The following is an 18,540-nucleotide window of genomic DNA, read 5'->3' on the forward strand; positions in this document are numbered from 1 at the left end:
TTCTGTATCCCTTTTGAGTTTCGCTTTAGCCCACCAGGACTCCTTACTTTGCCTGTGTTTCCCACTTGGAACATTTTTCTTTGGGAACATACAGAAACGGTTTGCTTCCCAATATCCTTAGGTGCTTCAGATTAGGCTTCTCGTGGTTCCATAGCTCATATAGAGTTTTATTTGTGGCTTTACTTGGCACTCTGTTTTGAAGATAGCAAGCTGTCATGATGGCTTCTCCCCAATACATTGTAGGTAGATTTGCATCAAACAACATACTTCTTCCACTTTCACAGAGAGTACGGTTCTTTCTCTCTGCAATGCCATTTTGTTCTGGGTTAAATAGAATGGTTGTCTGGAACATGATTACATCCTTTTTCAAAATGGTTTGCACCTTACCACTTGTATATTCGGTTCCATTATCTGCACGCAGGGCTTTTGGCATTCTTCCAAATTTAATAGCAGAACCGTAGTAGAACACTCTGGTGCTCACTGTTACTGAATGCAGCATCTGGTACCTAGACAGATTCTGTGCAAATTCTGTCACAAAATGTTAGAGTTATATATTGGAAATGAAGTTCCTAAGTAGGGTAACCCCCCAGAAGGTGGGTGACCCTGATGAAGAAGGACGGAGTCCTTTGAAACGCGTTGGTAGTTTTCTGACCCTCTATACGCTCTGTAGCAGCAGTGACATCACGCGATGACACACGCGGTCGGCCATTTTTCCTTCCCCGCCAGGTAACCAGACACGCTACCAGCCGAAGCGCCCCTGGCTCTGCTCAGCAGCTCATCGGCTCCGTATTCTCCCTCTGCTTTACTTCATGGGGCCATGAATCAGATCTAATCTTGATTCCCCACACCTATCAAGCGGGTCCAGACCTGGGAATGGGCTAGCACCAGTAATAGGGTAAGCAGCAAACTCACATGATTGGACTGATTTATACATGTACTTTTTAACTACGTTATATTTATCCACTCAACTGCACATTACTAAGTAATACTGGCATACAATTACTATATAGGCATAAGGAACGCTGTTTATATTTTGAATTTACTTATGCCCTCCAATTAGCCGGCATTAACACACAGCAGCTGGCAACCACACAATTACCTACATCTCAGCGGCATCTTTGGGTCCCCCCTTTTTTTCCCTTTTTTTCCTTTTTATCCTGTATTTATTTATATCATATATATTTTTACCTTTACGCACCTTCTGAGGGGTTACCTTACTTAGGGACTTCATTGGACAGTGCGGTATCTTCTTTCCAATATATAATTCTTCCAAATTTGTTAAACACTACAGCAAGATATTCTTTAAAAATAAATAGAATATACACGGGCGCTACCTATCTAAACAGGACCTCAGATGCAGCTGGCGAAAGAGACAGGACTGTGTCGACTCCTGTTATAAAACCTGATAGACTATGTAATCGTGTGATCCACCGCGCTATACTGAGGAGGTTTTGTGAATACAAAAAGGGGGGGGGAATACTAGATCTTAAAAACAGATTGTGAGTTGTTTAGTTCTTACTTATATTGAAGTTGATGTAGAATATTCAGTGTAGATTGAGATATCTACTGTATGTTGCGAATAGTTTGCAGATTCTCTGGTCGGAATGATCTCGTATGATGGTCGAAGATGCTAGTAAGGTAATAATGATAAAATTAAAGCATCCATATGTGACGTAAAATGTGAGTACGTGGAGTATAGTGGATTTTTAAGTAATAGTGTCATCCATTTTACGTCACATATGGATGCTTTAATTTTATCATTATTACCTTACTAGCATCTCCGACCATCATACGAGATCATTCCGACCAGAGAATCTGCGAACTATTCGCAACATAGATATCTCATTCTACACTGAATATTCTACATCAACTTCAATATAAGTAAGTACTGAACAACTCACAATCTGTTTTTAAGATCTAGTATTCCCCTCCACCTTTTTGTATTCACAAAACCTACTCAGTATAGCGCGGTGGATCACACGATTACATAAGATATTCTTTAAGTTTCTGTGGAACTTCATCCTTACTGTGAAGCAGGTAGGCGACTGTATATCTGGAGTATTCATCAATAAATGTGAGAAAATGTCTCTTCTTGCTAGGAGTTTGAACACTCATTGGACTGCATACATCTGTATGTATCAGATCCAGTGGCTGTGCAGATCTAGTGGTGCTTATTTTAGCAAAGGATTTTTTGGACATTTTCCCTAAGACAGCTAGTGCAGTTCACTATATGACTACATTGGTTGATTTCAATACCATTTGCAAGTTGAGCTAGCTTCCTTACTGCTTCTGGGTCTCTGTGCCCAAGATGTCTGTGCCATACATGGATCCAGTTCTTATGCAGATCTTGTCTAGCACTGTACACTCTCTCTTTGCATTTTAGCTGATAAAGTTCATCTAGGATTTTTCCTTCTCCAAGAGTGTGACCCTTTTTTGAGATGATGCAGCTGTTATCTCTAAAAGTAACTACCTTCCCTTTTGCGTGAGCTTCTTTACTGACAGAAGATTGCTTTCAAGGCAGGGAACATAGAGAACATCCTTTATTGGGATCTTTCTGCTTTGTACTGAGGAAACAGGACAATGGCAGTAGCCGTCTCCTACTCTTTCTGAAGTCATATAGTGACCATTACCTAAGATGACCTTTTCTGACTTGGTTTTGTTAAGGTCAGTGAAGAAATCCTTGTTATTTGTCATATGGCTGCTTGCACCAGAATCTATACACCATAGATGCTTTGCAGATGGGTCTGTACTGGCATTAAATGCAGCTTCAACACATGCAGAATCTTCCTTTACAGCTGTTTTTACCCTTTGATGACTGTTCTGCTTTTTAAGCTGACTCATTCTTGCTTTCCAAATTCTGCAGTCTGCTTTAAGGTGGCCAGGCTTTTTACAGACAAAATATTCATGAGTTTCTCTTAGATTGCCCTTATATTTAGGGAAATCCTGTGTCTTTAATGCTGTTTTTGCTCTGGATTCATTACGGCTGCTTACATGCTGTGTTTTTCTCTTGAATTCATCCACAAGTTTGCCTTTAACATACTCTAGTGTCAGCTCATCATCTGGCCATGCATCTAGTGCAGTCAAGAGTGTATCATATCTTTCTGGAAGACCACTTAATAGAAGTACAGCAACATGAAAATCTTTAATTTCTTCTCCAATACCGCTGAGACGCTCCATAATCTCTAAGGTGTTTCTTATATAGTCCTGCATATTCTGACCATCACTTAGCTTATACTGATACAGCTTTCTCATGAGATAAAACTTATTGCTGAGATTTGATCTTTCATGCACTTTCTGTAACTTATCCACATCTCCTTTGCAGTTGCAAATTTGCATTTATGCACAATCTGGTGATCATCTACACTGAGGGAGATCGTGCTTTGTGCTTTCTGATCATTCTCTAGCCAATCATCTTGTAATGGATGAGGCACTTGTTCCTGAGTATATTTCCATGCACCCTCTCTTATGAGCAGCATCTTCACCTTGAATTTCCAGGACTAGTATTTCTGATTACATTTAAACATAAGCATAGTGTGAACAGGTGCTTAACCTAGAGTCACCAACTCATACAGGCCGCATGCCGACGGAGGCGGAGCTTCACAGAGGCGGCGCGGCAGTGGGCGGAGCTTCACGGAGGAAGTCTGCATTCCTCCGCAGCTCCTCCATACTCTAGTGTGACACTAGCCTAAGATGTCTCAAAAACTTTATTTGCCGCATCATTTATTTTATTCTGATAGCCATTAAAAGGTGTTAGGCATCGGGTTCCTGCAGCGGTTCAACAGGAATCCAGAGCCGCACATTCTGCAGTCTCCCATTATCTTTCGACCGCAGAGAACATTGCTCAGCAATCCCAGCTTCCCAGACGCTCTGTCCAGACCTGCTCTGTGTTAGGGACAGTGGAATGCACTAAATATAAATAATAGGAAGTGCGTTCGCCGCCCAGGGTCCACCGTACAGTAGGTGTAACAACCGCTGCTGAGTAATGGCAGACTCGCTATATGGCGGTATACTGCGTTTGGGTTAAACGTCACCCGAGGTGCGCAGGGCGGACTCTGTTAAACTCACAGAGGCGCTTTTGTATAAATAAAGCATAAACGCCGAGCCTGTTAGCTTCACAGGTCTCAGCTGGCATGCACACATGGTATATGGTCACAGGACAATGCCCAAGGCAGAGGTCGGTGTCCGTCTTGACCTACCTACTGTGCGTGTGGCATCGCTACCGCGGACACCGGTAAGTGCTGTTAACTGCAGCGCGGCGGTAACTACTGCCGCTGTACGACAGTGCCGTGAGGCATAACACTACCGGACGCTAGTGTAGCGGTGCGGTATGCACTGTGGCGTATGGCTTGCCACTGACTGGCGCTGACTATAACTCTAATTCCCTAACCACATACGTAATATCAGAGGGAAGGAGTTTCAAATGAGTCAGTCACCAGAATCATACATCCGTCACCATTCACACGTAGCAAGTATAGTCTATACTAGCGCATGGCCGAGCGGCCATGCGGGCCTTTTATAGCCATGCGCTTTCGGGACCTTCCAGACCTCTGAGATGGGCCAATCAGATCAGGAGAAGGACCTGAGCACGTGACCCCCGATCTCCACTGGGAGATCGTCTCGTGGGCATGCCCAGTAGCGTGGCGAGAGGACTTAGCCTCTGGAGTGGTTTCCTGCAAAGCAGGTTGCGCTACCATTGCTGGTCCAGAGGTGACTGCAGCATCCAGACCCAGAGAGCTGGTCTGAGCAGGGCGCCTGGATCACCAAGATTGCTGTGCAGGTCCCTGAGCGGTCGGAAAGGAATGGGAGACCGCCGGATGTATGGCTCTGGATTCCTGCTGTGCAGCTGCAGGAACCTGATGCCAAACATTACCCCCCCCCCTAGGGCCCACCCTCTGAGCCTTGCTACACTCGAAGGCTGTGATGTGGAGCGTGGATGTTCCCAGGTCCAGGCCTCTGGACCATGACCATTCCAGTCCACCAAATAAATCTTTTTGCCACGCACAATCCTGCGTCCCACAATGGCGTTAACCTCAAACGCCGAAGACAAATCTGATGACCCGGCAGATGACTCAGAGAATCGGGCCATGTGAACAGGTTTGAGAAGGGACATGTGGAAAATGTCAGAAATGACTAAATGTGGAGGAAGAGCCAGGCGGTAGACCACCGAACTGATTCGCTCGAGAACCTTAAAAGGTCCGATGTATCGCGGCGCGAACTTGGTGGACTCGGCCCGCAGCTTGATGTTTCGAGCAGAGAGCCACACCAAGTCTCTGGGGGAAAAGGTTGGAGCGGGTTGCCAATTGTGTGTCGGCGGATGCCCTCATTCTTTCTTTAGAGGCACGAATAGCATCCTGAGTGCGATCCCAATTGTAGCAAGCCTCCACTGCCCAGTTTACCACCCTGGAGTCAGCGGAGGACACTGGCATCGGGACAGGGACGCGCGGATGTTGGCCATAATTTAGAAGGAACGGCGTCTGACCAGTGGAATCAGCCACTGCATTATTCAGGGCAAATTCAGCCCAAGGTAGCAAGGATGCCCAGTCATCCTGCCTGGCAGAGACTAAATGCCGCAGGTACGTGACCAAGGTTTGGTTGTCTCTCTCAACCAAGCCGTTCGTCTCGGGATGGTAAGCGGAGGACAGGTTTAGCTCAATGCTGAGTAGGCTGCAGAGCTCCCTCCAAAACCGGGACGCCAACTGGGGACCTCGATCACTAACAATTTTGTCCGGCATGCCATGCAGATATGTTTTATGAATAGTGTGGCAAGACCACGAGCGGAAGGCAACCGTGCGAGTGGCACCAGATGCACCATTTTAGAAAAATGGTCGGTGACCACCCAGATGACCGTACTGCCACCAGACTTGGGCAGGCCAACCACAAAATCCATGCCAACCATCTCTCAAGGTCTATCCGCCACCGGCAGAGGATACAATAACCCATCTGGCCTCTGTCTAGAGGACCTGTTCCGTACACAGGAGACGCATGCTTGTATGTATTCCTTAGTGTCTCGAGCCATGTGTGGCCACCAATACGACCTTGCCAGGAGTTCTGTGGTCCACTTATTGCCAAAGTGACCACCCACCCTGGACGCGTGTGCCCAGGCGAGAACCTCTGGCGTAGCTGAGGAGGCACAAAGGTCTTGCCCGGTGGCACTGACTCAAGAGCAACTGGAGCCACAGTTGTAAAACTCTCCAAAGCGAGAATTAGCCATGGCTCAGCCTCCCCTTCCTCCGCTGAGACCACCGAGCGTGAGTTAGCATCCGCACGGACATTCTTCTCTCCAGAGAGATAGTGCAAGGTGAAGCAGAAGCGGGAGAAGAAGAGCGACCACCTAGCTTGACGAGAGTTCAAGCGCTGGGCCGTTTGTAAATAGACCAGATTTTTATGGTCCATATACACCTGGAAGGGAAACGGGGCTCCCTCCAGGAGATGTCTCCACTCGGAAAAGGCCAACTTTATTGCTAGCAGCTCCCTGTCCCCGATGGAGTAATTCTTCTCCACCGGTGAGAAGGTCTCAGAGAAGAAGAAGCAGGGATGATTCCGACCTGGAGCATCCTTCTGGAAAAGAACTGCTCCTGCACCGACGGAAGAGGTATCTACCTCCAGGATAAACGGTTTATCCACATTGGGACGGTGTAAGATGGGAGCGCCAGCAAAATGGGATTTTAGAGATGAGAAGGCCTTGGAGACCTGCTCAGACCAAGCGTTAGGATTAGCTCCTTTCTTTGTGAGAGCAACCAAAGGAGCTACTAGAGTGGAGAAGTGAGGTATGAACTGGCGGTAATAGTTGACGAACCCTAGGAAGCGCTGCACCGCTTTGAGTGAGTGTGGTTCCTGCCAGTCCATTACCGCTTGCAGTTTGGCCAGATCCATAGCCAACCCCTGGGCCGAGATGATGTAGCCAAGGAACGGCAAGGACTCCTGCTCAAACTGGCACTTCTTCAGCTTGGCGAAAAGAGAGTTCGCCCGCAGACGGTCGAAGACCATGCAGACGTCTCTCCGGTGGGAGGTCAAATATGGCGAGAAAATGAGGATGTCATCCAGATAGACCACCACCGAGGTGGAGAGCATATCGCGGAAGACGTCGTTGACAAAATCCTGGAAGACAGCAGGCGCATTACAAAGGCCGAAGAGCATGACCAGATATTCGCAGTGGCCATCCCTGGTATTAAAGGCTTTCTTCCACTCGTCTCCTTCGCGAATGCGGATCAGGTTGTACGCCCCCCGTAGATCTAATTTCGTAAAGATCCGGGCCCCTCGCAACCTGTCAAATAGTTCAGAGATCAACGGGAGAGGGTATTTGTTTTTAACTGTTATGGCGTTGAGACCTCTGTAGTCAATGCAGGGACGTAACTCTCCGCTCTTCTTCTGCACGAAGAAGAACCCTGCACCAGCCAGCGACACCGACTTTCTGATGAAACCTCTAGCCAGGTTCTCCCGGATATATTGAGACATAGCCTCTGTCTCAGGGAGTGACAGCGGATACACACAGCCTCTAGGAGGTTCCGTGCCTGGCAGAAGATCTATCGGGCAATCGTAAGGATGGTGCGGCGGGAGCGTCTCCGCAGATTTTTTAGAGAAGACGTCCACATACTGGTGGTAAGGTTTAGGAAGCGCGGAGAGATCCGCGGGCACTTCAGTGACAGCTACCTGAACACTGCCCCTCAGGCACCTTCCCTCACAGTCCTTGCTCCAACCTAGTATATTCCCCGAAACCCAATCAATATGAGGGGAGTGACAACGGAGCCAGGGAACTCCGAGAAGCACCTGGTCGGTGCCATCTGGCAAAATGAACAAGGACAGAATCTCATGGTGAGAGGGTGAGATTGAGAGCCCGAGTGGGGCTGTCTGGTGGGTCACCTGAGATGGTAAAGGTGCACCATTAACCACCCTGATTGTCAGATGTTGGGGCAGTAACACCAGTGGAATAGCGTGTTTCTGGTCGAAGGTCGAGGAAATAAAGTTCCCCTCAGCCCCTGAATCCACGGTAACCTCTACCTCCCAGGTGGAGGCCCCGCTATCTAAGGTCCCTCGGAATACCGGTTTGGAAGAAAAGGGTTTCATATTTGTCTGACCACCACCTACGACCACTGGACGTGATCGTTTTTCCGACCGCAGAGGACACGTGCTAGCCGAGTGACCAAACTGCTGGCACTGGTAACAACGTGTGGAGCTTTGCACCGGAAGTGTCTTGGGGCCGGCGCGAGACACCTCCATAGGTTCGGAGGATGTAAGCTCCTGAGCGGGAGATCTTAGCGGCTCGGTGAAGGTGGGAGCCAAGTCAACCCTTCATCTGGATTGCGCACGTTCCAGCCCGCGCTCCGTAAACCGGAGATCAATGCGGGTGGAGATGGCAATCACTTCCTCCAGTCTTGTGGGGACCTCTCTGGTTGCTAGAGCATCTTTGACATGCTCTGCTAACCCTCTCCAAAACACAGGGATGAGTGCTTTATCAGGCCACTCTAGTTCGGAAGCCAATGTCCGGAATCGGACGGCATAATGGCTGACCGAGAGAGACCCCTGTGTTAGGGCCAATAATTGGAGAGAGGTGTCGTGCGTGATCCGTGGTCCCAAAAAAACCTGCTTCAGAGCTGCGAGGAACTGAGCAGCGCCCTGAACCATGGGATCATCAAGCTCCCACAATGGTGTAGCCCACTCTAATGCCCTGCCAGATAAAAGAGAAACAATAAACCCCACCTTAGCCCGCTCTGTAGGGAACCGTGCAGCCAGTAACTCAAGCTGGATGGAGCACTGACTCACGAATTCACTACAGGTGGCGCTGTCACCCGAAAACTTTTCGGGGAGTGGGAGGCGAGATATTGTCGGCATAGGCGTGAGTGCGGGCACTTGTGAGACAGCCTCTGCGACTGCCTGAGCAGCGGCTACCGTAGCATTCGCAGCTGAGGTGGAGCTCTCGATAGCCGCAAACCTGCTCTCCAGCTGCCGAATGTACCGCTGCAGCTGCTGTAGGTCCGCCATTACTAGCCAGACCCTGGCACTAGTATAATGTTAGGGATGGCGGAACGCACTAAATATAAATAATAGGAAGTGCGTTCGCCGCCCAGGGTCCACCATGCAGTAGGTGTAACAACAGCTGCTGAGTAATGGCAGACTCGCTATATGGTGGTATTCTGCGCTCCGGTTAAACGTCACCCAAGGTGCACAGAGTGGACTGTTAAACTCACAGAGGCGCTTTAGTATAAATAAAGCATAAACGCCGAGCCTGTTAGCTTCACAGGTCTCAGCTGCGTGCATACACGGTATATGGTCACAGGACACGGCCCAAGGCAGAGGTTGTAGCGGTGCGGTATGAACTGTGGCGTATGGCTTGCCACTGACTGGCGCTGACTATAACTCTAATTCCCTAACCACATACGTAATATCAGAGGGAAAGGGTTTCAAATGAGTCAGTCACCAGAATCATACATCCGTCACCATTCACATGTGTATAGTATATTTATGTATAGTGTATAGTATATGTATATGTATAGTGTATAGTATATGTATAGTATATATGTGTATAGCAAGTATAGTTTATACTAGCACATGGCCGAGCGGCCATGCGGGCCTTTTATAGCCATGCGCTTCCGGGACATTCCAGACCTCTGAGATGGGCCAATCAGATCAGGAAAAGGACCTGAGCATGTAACCCCCGATCTCCACTGGGAAATCGTCTCGTGGACATGCCCAGTAGCATGGCGAGAGGACTTAGCCTCTGGAGTGGTTTCCTGCAAAGCAGGTTGCGCTACCATTACTGGTCCAGAGGTGGCAGCAACATCCAGACCCAGAGAGCTGGTCTGAGCAGGGCACCTGGATCACTGAGATTGCTGTGTCGGTCCCTGAGCGGTCGGAAAGGAATGGGAGACTGCTGGATGTATGGCTCTGGATTCTTGCTGTGCAACTGCAGGAACCAGAAGCCTAACACTCTGTGGGGCAGGCTATTGCTGCCACCTTTGGGTCAGCAATGGCAATGTAGGCTGCTCAGCAGCAAATCACTCCAGAGGCTAAGTTGCTCTACTGAGCATGATTGGCAATCACATGTCCAGGTCCATCTCAGTGATCTGGAAGGTCCCGGCTGTAAAATTTTCGCATGGCCGGTTGGCCATGCACTAGTATAGTCTCTAGTTGCTAACTGTGTGAATGAAGATGGATGCATGTACCTGCGAATGACTCACTAAGATCCCCTCCCTCTGATATTACGAGTGTGTATAGGGACTAAGCTTTAGAGTCAGTGCCAGCCAGAGGCAAGCTACAAGCCACATTAGCATCCTCCACTGTGCTAGCGTCCGACAGTGCGCCTGCAACCGGGCATTGTCGATTAGCAGCAGTGTCTCTCGCTGCGCTGCACTCTGCAGCTCCTCTTGGTGTCCGCAGTAGCGATGCCGCACGGACGGTAGGTCTAGATGGACGCTGACCCTCTGCCTAGGGCCCAGCTCCTGTGACCATAACAACAAGATTATTATTTTGTTTTTCCCACTGAGGGCAATCTTTTTTTTATCAACTGGTTAATAGTACAATACCAAAACCTTTTTTCTTTTAATCTGCAAAGAAAAACACAGTGTGCTGCGCTTTCATACAGGTAAGCGAATGGCGTGGCGGCACAGCACACTTTTGGCATCTGTTAGGAAGATGTTTACTAGTAGTCAATCAGAGAATATGAAGTTCACTACAGACTAAAATCATCACATGAAACATACTGATCTCTGTAAACAATACGCTACATCTAGATCAAAAAAGTGTGATAGAAACACTCGTTAAATAAAATTCCAATTTTTATTTCAACATGTAAATATAAAATAAAGTGCCTCATACCATAAAAAGATCAAAATTTAGCGTATACATAAGTTCAAGGAACATGAAGAAGAGACATATATTGTTAAATGCATATCAAAATTGTGCATGAATATTTTCTATAATGTCTGTAAAAGTATTTTAGATAAATAAATATAAGACCAAAAACATCACTGTGATCTCATATTATTGAAAGCACACCATATAATTGTTACGCAGAGATAAATTATCCTCTTTCAATTTATCTTTTGTATTTCCCAATAAAATCTTCCTTTTTTCATAAATATTGCAACAAACCACATGGCCTAATTGGTTGTAATTCACATAATATTGCTTCAGATTAACGCTACAGTGTCAACAAAATAAAATAGTGGAAAAAACGCATCAATCAGTAAATTGCATGCTTTGCACATTAAGGGTGTGTGCCCACGATGCGATTTTTAAGCGTTTTTGCCGCGATTTTCGGCGCGAAAACGCTGCAAAAACGTTTAAAAATCGTGTACAGAACCCCCCCCCAGGCATTCCTATGTCATTCCGGTATGACATAAGACTGAGTCTATTCAGAGCTCAGCAGTACACCATCCTGACAACATATAATAAGGCATGTAACATAAAACCCTGGGGGATAAGAAAAGGTAAGCTTAAATAAGCTGGGTGAATATAACTATCATATCCTGGTGTGTAGCAGGCGCCAACTTGTGTACCCCTACGCGAGTTTCGCGGTATGCAAGACCGCTTCCTCGGAGGGCATGGCTATGGCTGTGAGCGTCCCAGTTAAATGTCTGGCTGAGAACGGTCACCTGGTTGCTGTGTGCCTATCAGTGGGGAGAGCCTCACACATGCGCAGGGCCTTAGAACAGGGCATTATTCCAAAACAAATTTTTGAGGGTCTTCTAACCAAATTTCCAAGGATTCCCACCATATATTTTGTGCCCAAGATTCACAAGGACCCCCTTGATCCGCCGGGACGTCCTATCGTGTCGGGCATAGGAGGGTTATGTGAACCGGTATGCCAATTCATAGACCATTACTTAAAACCACTTGTGGAGGCACTTCCCTCCTATGTAAGGGACATGACGGACGTCCTGGCGCGGATCGATGGGATGTCCTTGGAATCAGACATGCTCCTTGTTACTGCAGACATCGAGTCATTATACACATGTATTCTCCATCAAGACGGTATCGATGCCTGCAGTTTTTTTCTGAGGAGCAGCAGCTGGGACAGCCTCATATGTGATCTGGTTTTGGAATTGCTTGAATACGTTCTCACACACAATTTTTTTGTTTTCAGGGACGTTTTTTTTTTACAGCAGTGCGGCACTGCCATGGGCGCGGCTTGCGCCACTTCTTTCGCTGGCCTCTTCCTGGGATACTGGGAGCGGGAGGTTTTCGCGGGGGAGGGGGGGCGGGCCGTTGACCATGTGCAGTGCTGGCTGCGATACATTGATGACTTGCTCATGGTGTGGCAGGGTTCACAACAACATCTTAAGGAATTTATGGAGAGCTTAAATAATAATGGCTATAACATTAAACTTACTTACACTTACAGCAATTCTGAGGTGGATTTCCTGGACATTAAGATCCGGGTGGACCCTTTTTCCAACCTGCAGACTGATGTATACAGGAAGCCCACCTCGGTTAATTCACTCCTCCATGCTAGATCCTGCCACCCATGGGCAACCATCAAGGCCATCCCAGTTGGCCAGTTCTTATGAATCAGACGAATCTGCTCTTCAGAAGATGCGTTTTTGAATCAAGCTAGGGAACTTAGAGATCGTTTCCTTAAACGGGGCTATAGTCGATGCTGTGTCAAGAAGGGCTTTGATAGAGCAAGAAAAACAAATCGGTTGGCCCTCCTACAACCAAATATCAGGAAGAAAACGCAACAACAGCAGGGTAATGTCAGGTTCATTTCAACCTTTAATGGGGGATGGAACCAAATGAGGGATATACTTACCAAACATTGGAACATACTAAAGACAGAGTCTTCATTGGCTAACATAATTTCTGAATATCCACTTATGACATACCGCAGAAGTCCCAATTTAGGGGACATGTTGGTACGCTCACATTATGTCCCACGTATTAAAAATCCTTTTGATTCTCGTGGTCCCCCTTGGGATGCTTTCCCTGTGGTAATTGCGTCGCATGCAAGAATGTCGTACGCACATCATCATTTCAATCTGCTGATGGAGCAAAAACCTACTCTATTAGACAACATATAACTTGTAACACCGCTCAAGTTATTTATTATGCGACATGTGGGTGTCCGAATATTTATGTAGGCCTAACAAGTCGCCAATTAAAATTACGCGTCCGTGAACATGTCCATGACATCCTTGCATCTAAGACAGCAACTGACCTGACACAACTTAAAACCATACCCAAGCACTACAAACTAGTGCATAATAGTGATCCTAAATCTTTCCTGGTAAGAGGCATTCAACATATAAACAGTGGAATTAGAGGCGGCGATAATAAACGCCTTCTCGCACAGAAGGAATGTAGGTGGATCATGGTCCTAGGGACCATGACACCACATGGGCTAAATGAATCACTTAGCTTTGCGCCATTCTTATGATCTGTATCTAAATTTATTTCTGCCTGCCATCCCTAGATAGGTATCTCTCCTTCTCTCTCTTTTTAATCTATAGTCATGTTTTTATTGTGTGTGTGTTTTTCGAACCTTGCACTTATTTTATTTGTTTATTTGTCTGGCTACAGATAATGCGATTCATTCTATCCAATGCTTTGGAGCGGAGATGTTAATTGTGATGTTAACAACATGTCGTATGGGATCTATGTGACAAAATTATTATCCTGCCTGGAATGACATATGACCATGCGTTTGGCGAATTATTTGAAGAAACATTTGAAGCATTTGAAAAGAGGACTTAATATGAATAGAAGGATATGTATTCGTGATTACACTAAGTCTGCTTCTTATTATTCTTTCTGCCTGATGGATGTAAATATATCTATTGTTTGCATTGATACATATGCCATTTTTGTCTAGTATATATGCCATTTCTGTCCAGTACATGCAGGGTTAATATATATAACACGCATTCCCATGCCTCCTCTCCCCTCCCCCCTCCCCCCTTTCTCCCTCCCTTCTCTTCTCCTCCCCCTTTTTTTTCCCCTTCCTCTTACTTCAATAGAGACCAGGTCACCCTCTGTGACAATGATTCCATCCTGGTGGGATGAATGCCCATCACATGCGATAGTGGTGCGCTGTTATTAGAATGTGACACATGATGCAGGCGTTGCCTGGGTGACGGTCTAGCGCCGGCCGCCCCCCACTTGACGTTTGTTTATTATGACCCACATACCGCTGGCTCTGTCGCTGCCTGGGCAGCGGTCTGATGCTGGCCGCCCCCAGATGATGTCAGCTGACCAGGAAGCAGCACTAGTAGCACTGCACATGTGTGAGGCTCTCCCCACTGATAGGCACACAGCAACCTGGTGACCATTCTCAGCCAGACATTTAACTGGGACGCTCACAGCCATAGCCACGCCCCCCGAGGAAGCGGTCTTGCATACCGCGAAACGCGCGTAGGGGTACACAAGTCGGCGCCTGCTGCACACCAGGATATGATGGGTATATTCACCCAGCTTATTTAAGCTTACCTTTTCTTATCCCCCAGGGTTTTATGTTACATGCCTTATTATATGTTGTCAGGATAGTGTACCGCTGAGCTCTGAATAGACTCAATCTTATGTCATACCACAGCCAGTGCTGTGAATGAAGGTTGCTTTCCCTGCTCTAATACAATATTAATGGACAACTGCGTCAATTATCAGTTTACTTTCTAACACACGGGGGCCGCACCATCTATCTCAACACTGGCTGATTCACATCTAGCCTACTACTAATTGGCACTGTTAAAAAATTTTTTTTACCCGGGCTTAGTGAAATACATAACATTGCTCAGGGGAAGCCCTTTTGAGCGACTTCTGAGCAATATAACCTATTACATGCCATTTGGATGGTGTAGTGTTTACTCAAACGCTACTCCACAGCCAGTGCTGTGTGTGAAATTGTTTTCCCCGTTTAACTATATATCATGGATTATCACATTTTCCACTGGACCTTTCTTTGACATATGGGGGCTATACCATCCATTGCAACACTGGTTACCTATACCTAGTTTATTGTCTATCATTTATTGGCATTGTTATACATTCTCTACCCGGGTTCAGTGCAATATACAATATTGTGTAGTAGAAGCTCTTTTGAGCACTACTACTAAGTATATATATACTTTCTCTACAAATTTCCCTGGAGGATTTGTTTTGGGCATTCATGCTTATCACAGGCTGTCTACTTGTTCTTTCCAGTACCGGGCCATTTATGTGATTACCCATTTTATTCTTTTTCACTATCCTGTATCTCTGAAATGTGTCTTCTTATTGACAAATAAATATGTATATGCTTGAAATGGATTTGGATTCTATGTTCTCCTCTTTTTCCTAATCTATATGAGAATCGTCTCCATATAATGAGACTTCATGAGGCATTACCTATGTATCTTACAAATAATGGAATAAGGATGTTTCTTTGGAGTATTCTTTATATAAACATTTATAATATGCTGAATTGATAGGGTAGTAAAATCGGTACAAGAAATAAAGTAGAGTAATGTGGAATTATTTGATCCATTTGTTGTGTGCCTCCATATTGGTTATGTAGGTACATGGTGGCTAATGTATTTTACAATAAAGAATGAATATTTTCATATATTGTATGTGAAAAAATACTATGTAAAATAGATAATCAATATGTGAAGTCATCTTCTTCATGACACTTTAACGCAGTTAGGAAACAGCCAAGTATAAATTACAATTGTACATTCAACTCAATTCAACTATTGTGATGTTTAGATTGTGTTACAATTGCTTTATCTGCTCTGATATTACACATTTTAGAGAGCGATGTCAATTTGTTTCTGTAGGTATCTGCTAATGAAGAATGAATATTACTATGAGCTCCAGAAGAACATAGGTATGTGCTTAGCATGCAACATATTGAGCAAAGATTTTGTCATATGTTAGCTCAAATGTCATGTGTTGCTGGGTAAACAAGTTTACAGGGTGGGATTTGGTTTTATCCAATAGAAATGGAGTTCAATTTGTGTGAATGGTAACTTTAGCTTTTAAAAACGTCCAACAACGGCTGTACAACATGGACACTTGAGTTTTCAAGCCTACCTAAGGCTCACCAACTAACCAACATCACAATGCCTCTGACTGAAAGCGAGAAGGCTTTAATCCTGAACCTTTGGTCCAAGATTGCTCCTAGAGTCAATGATTTGGGTGGTGAGGTTTTGGAAAGGTAAGTGGCATTTCTATCCCGTATATATATAGTGATAACTTTACAAATGATAATTGGAAGTAGAATGCATGATAGTGTCTCTTAGATGTGACACAATGGATATGTCCTATCATAGATTACACATTGTATATCGCATAATCATGTCTTCTTCATGCCTGGAAATGATATTAGCTTACTTTGCACTACGGTGCTGTTAGGTACAGTTATCATAAGAATGAAGGTCTTTCAGATATTAGAGGTTTTGTCTGTATATTTTTGCATTAAATGCTGATAGTCATGGAAGACATCTCTGATCATATTTTCACATATATTTATCTAACATTAGTTGAGTACACACTCTACGTTAGCTCCAAAGTGGAAAAAAGGAATATATTGAACATTTAGTGTCTCTCCCTGATGATCAGTGATGTATTGATTTAATGTAGGAGATCTTATTTTGTAACAACCTACTGGTATTTAGTTTTATGGCGATCCCAATTCTCACCCTGATTATATTTCTTTTAGACTGTTTATAAACTTCCCTCAGACCAAGCAACACTTTCCCAATTTTGACTTCTCTCATGGATCTGATGACCTGAAAGACCATGGTGGTAAGATCTTGAAGGCTCTTGGAAAGGCAGCCCATCATCTGGATGACCTTGATCGTGCCCTGTCCCACCTTAGTGACCTCCACAATCTGAAATTGGACCCTGGAAAATTTAAGGTAAGGAAAATATTAGTTGTAATATTTTGTACTCTAGGAGCATTACTAAAATTAGGAACCATGTTAGCGCATGCTGTAAGTTCACATTTACGGTATTATTATGCCAACATATGTACATGTCTATAACAAAGACATGTTAATTAATTTGTAGTTGTAGTTATTAAATATATAGTTAAAAAGTAACAGCTATATCCCATCCTCCAACTGTAAAGTGACATTTTGTATGTAACCATATTAATTGGTCATGTACTTAAGGAAATCTTATAGTTCTATTTTAGGGGAAAGTAATATTTGATACAATAAATATTTACACCTTGAATTATATGACGTGTGAGAATTAACATGTTGTTTCTTCTTTTTTGCAGCTGCTGTCTCACACCATAAAGATTGTCCTGGCCATTAACTTCCCCAATGACTTCTCTCCTGAAGCCCAGGCTGCATGGAAAAAATTCCTCTCTGAAGTCGGTAAGATCCTGACCTCCAAGTACAGATAAAGCTCCCCTGAGATAGGAGACTACATCAGTCCCTGCAACAGACCGACCATCCTCTGGGACGTTCAGAGGAAACCACGTGCACAAGTTTGTCCTCATATCTAAGGCCAATCAATGAATGTAATGCAGCTTGCTAACTTGAGTTTTCGCTGCACTCTTTAGATGGCTAGTACTTGTGTCGTTGTCTATCAAAATAAGTCTGGTGTAATCTTTAATAAAAGTGCATCTATTTTTAATTTCTGTCTATTTTTTATTCAGATTTAAAGCATAGACATTATACTTAACTGTGTTAGCTACTAAAATAATTATAGATATACACTCTATAGATGTGGACTAAGTGCGGCCGGTGGGCCACATGCTGCCCTTTGGATATTCTGCGGCAAATTCGTGGACTAGGACAGCCAAAGGACTGGATACAGTGGTGTATCTCACCATGTGGCCACCCCATGTCTGGAGTCTCACTTTCACCAGTATTTGAATCCTTTTTATGCAGAAACCAGTGAATGCAATGATGGAAAAGGAAGCTGTCAGCAATCTCTTCTATCATTGAGCCTGTGCGCCTAAAGGCCCCGTCACACACAGCGATGTTGCTAGCAAGATCGCTGATTTGTGACACCACAGCGATCTCGCCAGCGAGATCGCTGTGTGTGACGGGGATCAGCGACCGGCCCCCCTGCCGGGTATCGCTGATCGTGCTCAATCGGCCTGGGCCATTTTTTGATCGCTAGTCTCCCGCGGCTACTGGATACCCGATGTTTACATTAGAAACCAGCTTGCTCGCTGGTCCTGATCGCTGGAGGGGCTGTCTATGTGACAGCTCACCAGCGATCAGCCTAACGATGTCCCAGCGATCCCATCCATGTCGGATCGTTGGTAGGATCGCTGGGACATCGTTATGTGGTGTAACGGCGCCTTACGACTGCTGTAGGTGTGATGATGTTCCTACTTTGCCCCAGCTGTAAAACAGCGCAGACTGGAGCGGCGGGGGAATGGGGTGAGGTGAGTAGTTTTATTTTTAAATTTTAATTATCAGTCAGTACTTGTGTGGGGGAAATGTGAGGGGACTTAAATATGTATGAGGGGCTGTGAGCACATCATAATTGTGTGGGAGACAATGATAATGTGTGAAGGACTCTGGGCTCATCAGTCTTGTGTGAGGTGCTATGGGGGACATAATACTGTGTGAGGGTCTGTGGGATCATTTGACTTGTATGAGGGGC

At 45.4% G+C, this 18,540-nt stretch overlaps 1 protein-coding gene across 1 annotated transcript; it reads left to right on the forward strand.

Moving 5' to 3' along the window:
• The first annotated feature begins 16,031 nt into the window (after positions 1 to 16,031).
• LOC141047870 (hemoglobin subunit alpha-3-like) lies at positions 16,032 to 17,323 on the forward strand. Its single transcript, XM_073543197.1, has 3 exons — positions 16,032 to 16,126; positions 16,631 to 16,829; positions 17,195 to 17,323. The coding sequence occupies exons 1-3, from the start codon at positions 16,032 to 16,034 to the stop codon at positions 17,321 to 17,323; spliced, it is 423 nt and encodes a 140-aa protein (XP_073399298.1).
• The last annotated feature ends 1,217 nt before the right edge of the window (positions 17,324 to 18,540 follow it).

The sequence above is a fragment of the Dendrobates tinctorius genome, unplaced genomic scaffold, assembly GCF_039654945.1.
Source record: "Dendrobates tinctorius isolate UK_male_01 unplaced genomic scaffold, ASM3965494v1 ptg000129l, whole genome shotgun sequence".
Classification (NCBI taxonomy): domain Eukaryota; kingdom Metazoa; phylum Chordata; class Amphibia; order Anura; family Dendrobatidae; genus Dendrobates; species Dendrobates tinctorius.

What these genes read in the sequence shown, in the direction of transcription:
- LOC141047870 (XM_073543197.1), top strand. Translation starts at nt 16,032, where the DNA reads ATGCCTCTGACTGAAAGCGAGAAGGCTTTAATCCTGAACCTTTGGTCC. An exon ending in GGTGGTGAGGTTTTGGAAAG is followed by an intron (nt 16,127 to 16,630) that starts GTAAGTGGCATT and finishes TATTTCTTTTAG; the next exon opens with ACTGTTTATAAACTTCCCTC. An exon ending in TGGACCCTGGAAAATTTAAG is followed by an intron (nt 16,830 to 17,194) that starts GTAAGGAAAATA and finishes TCTTTTTTGCAG; the next exon opens with CTGCTGTCTCACACCATAAA.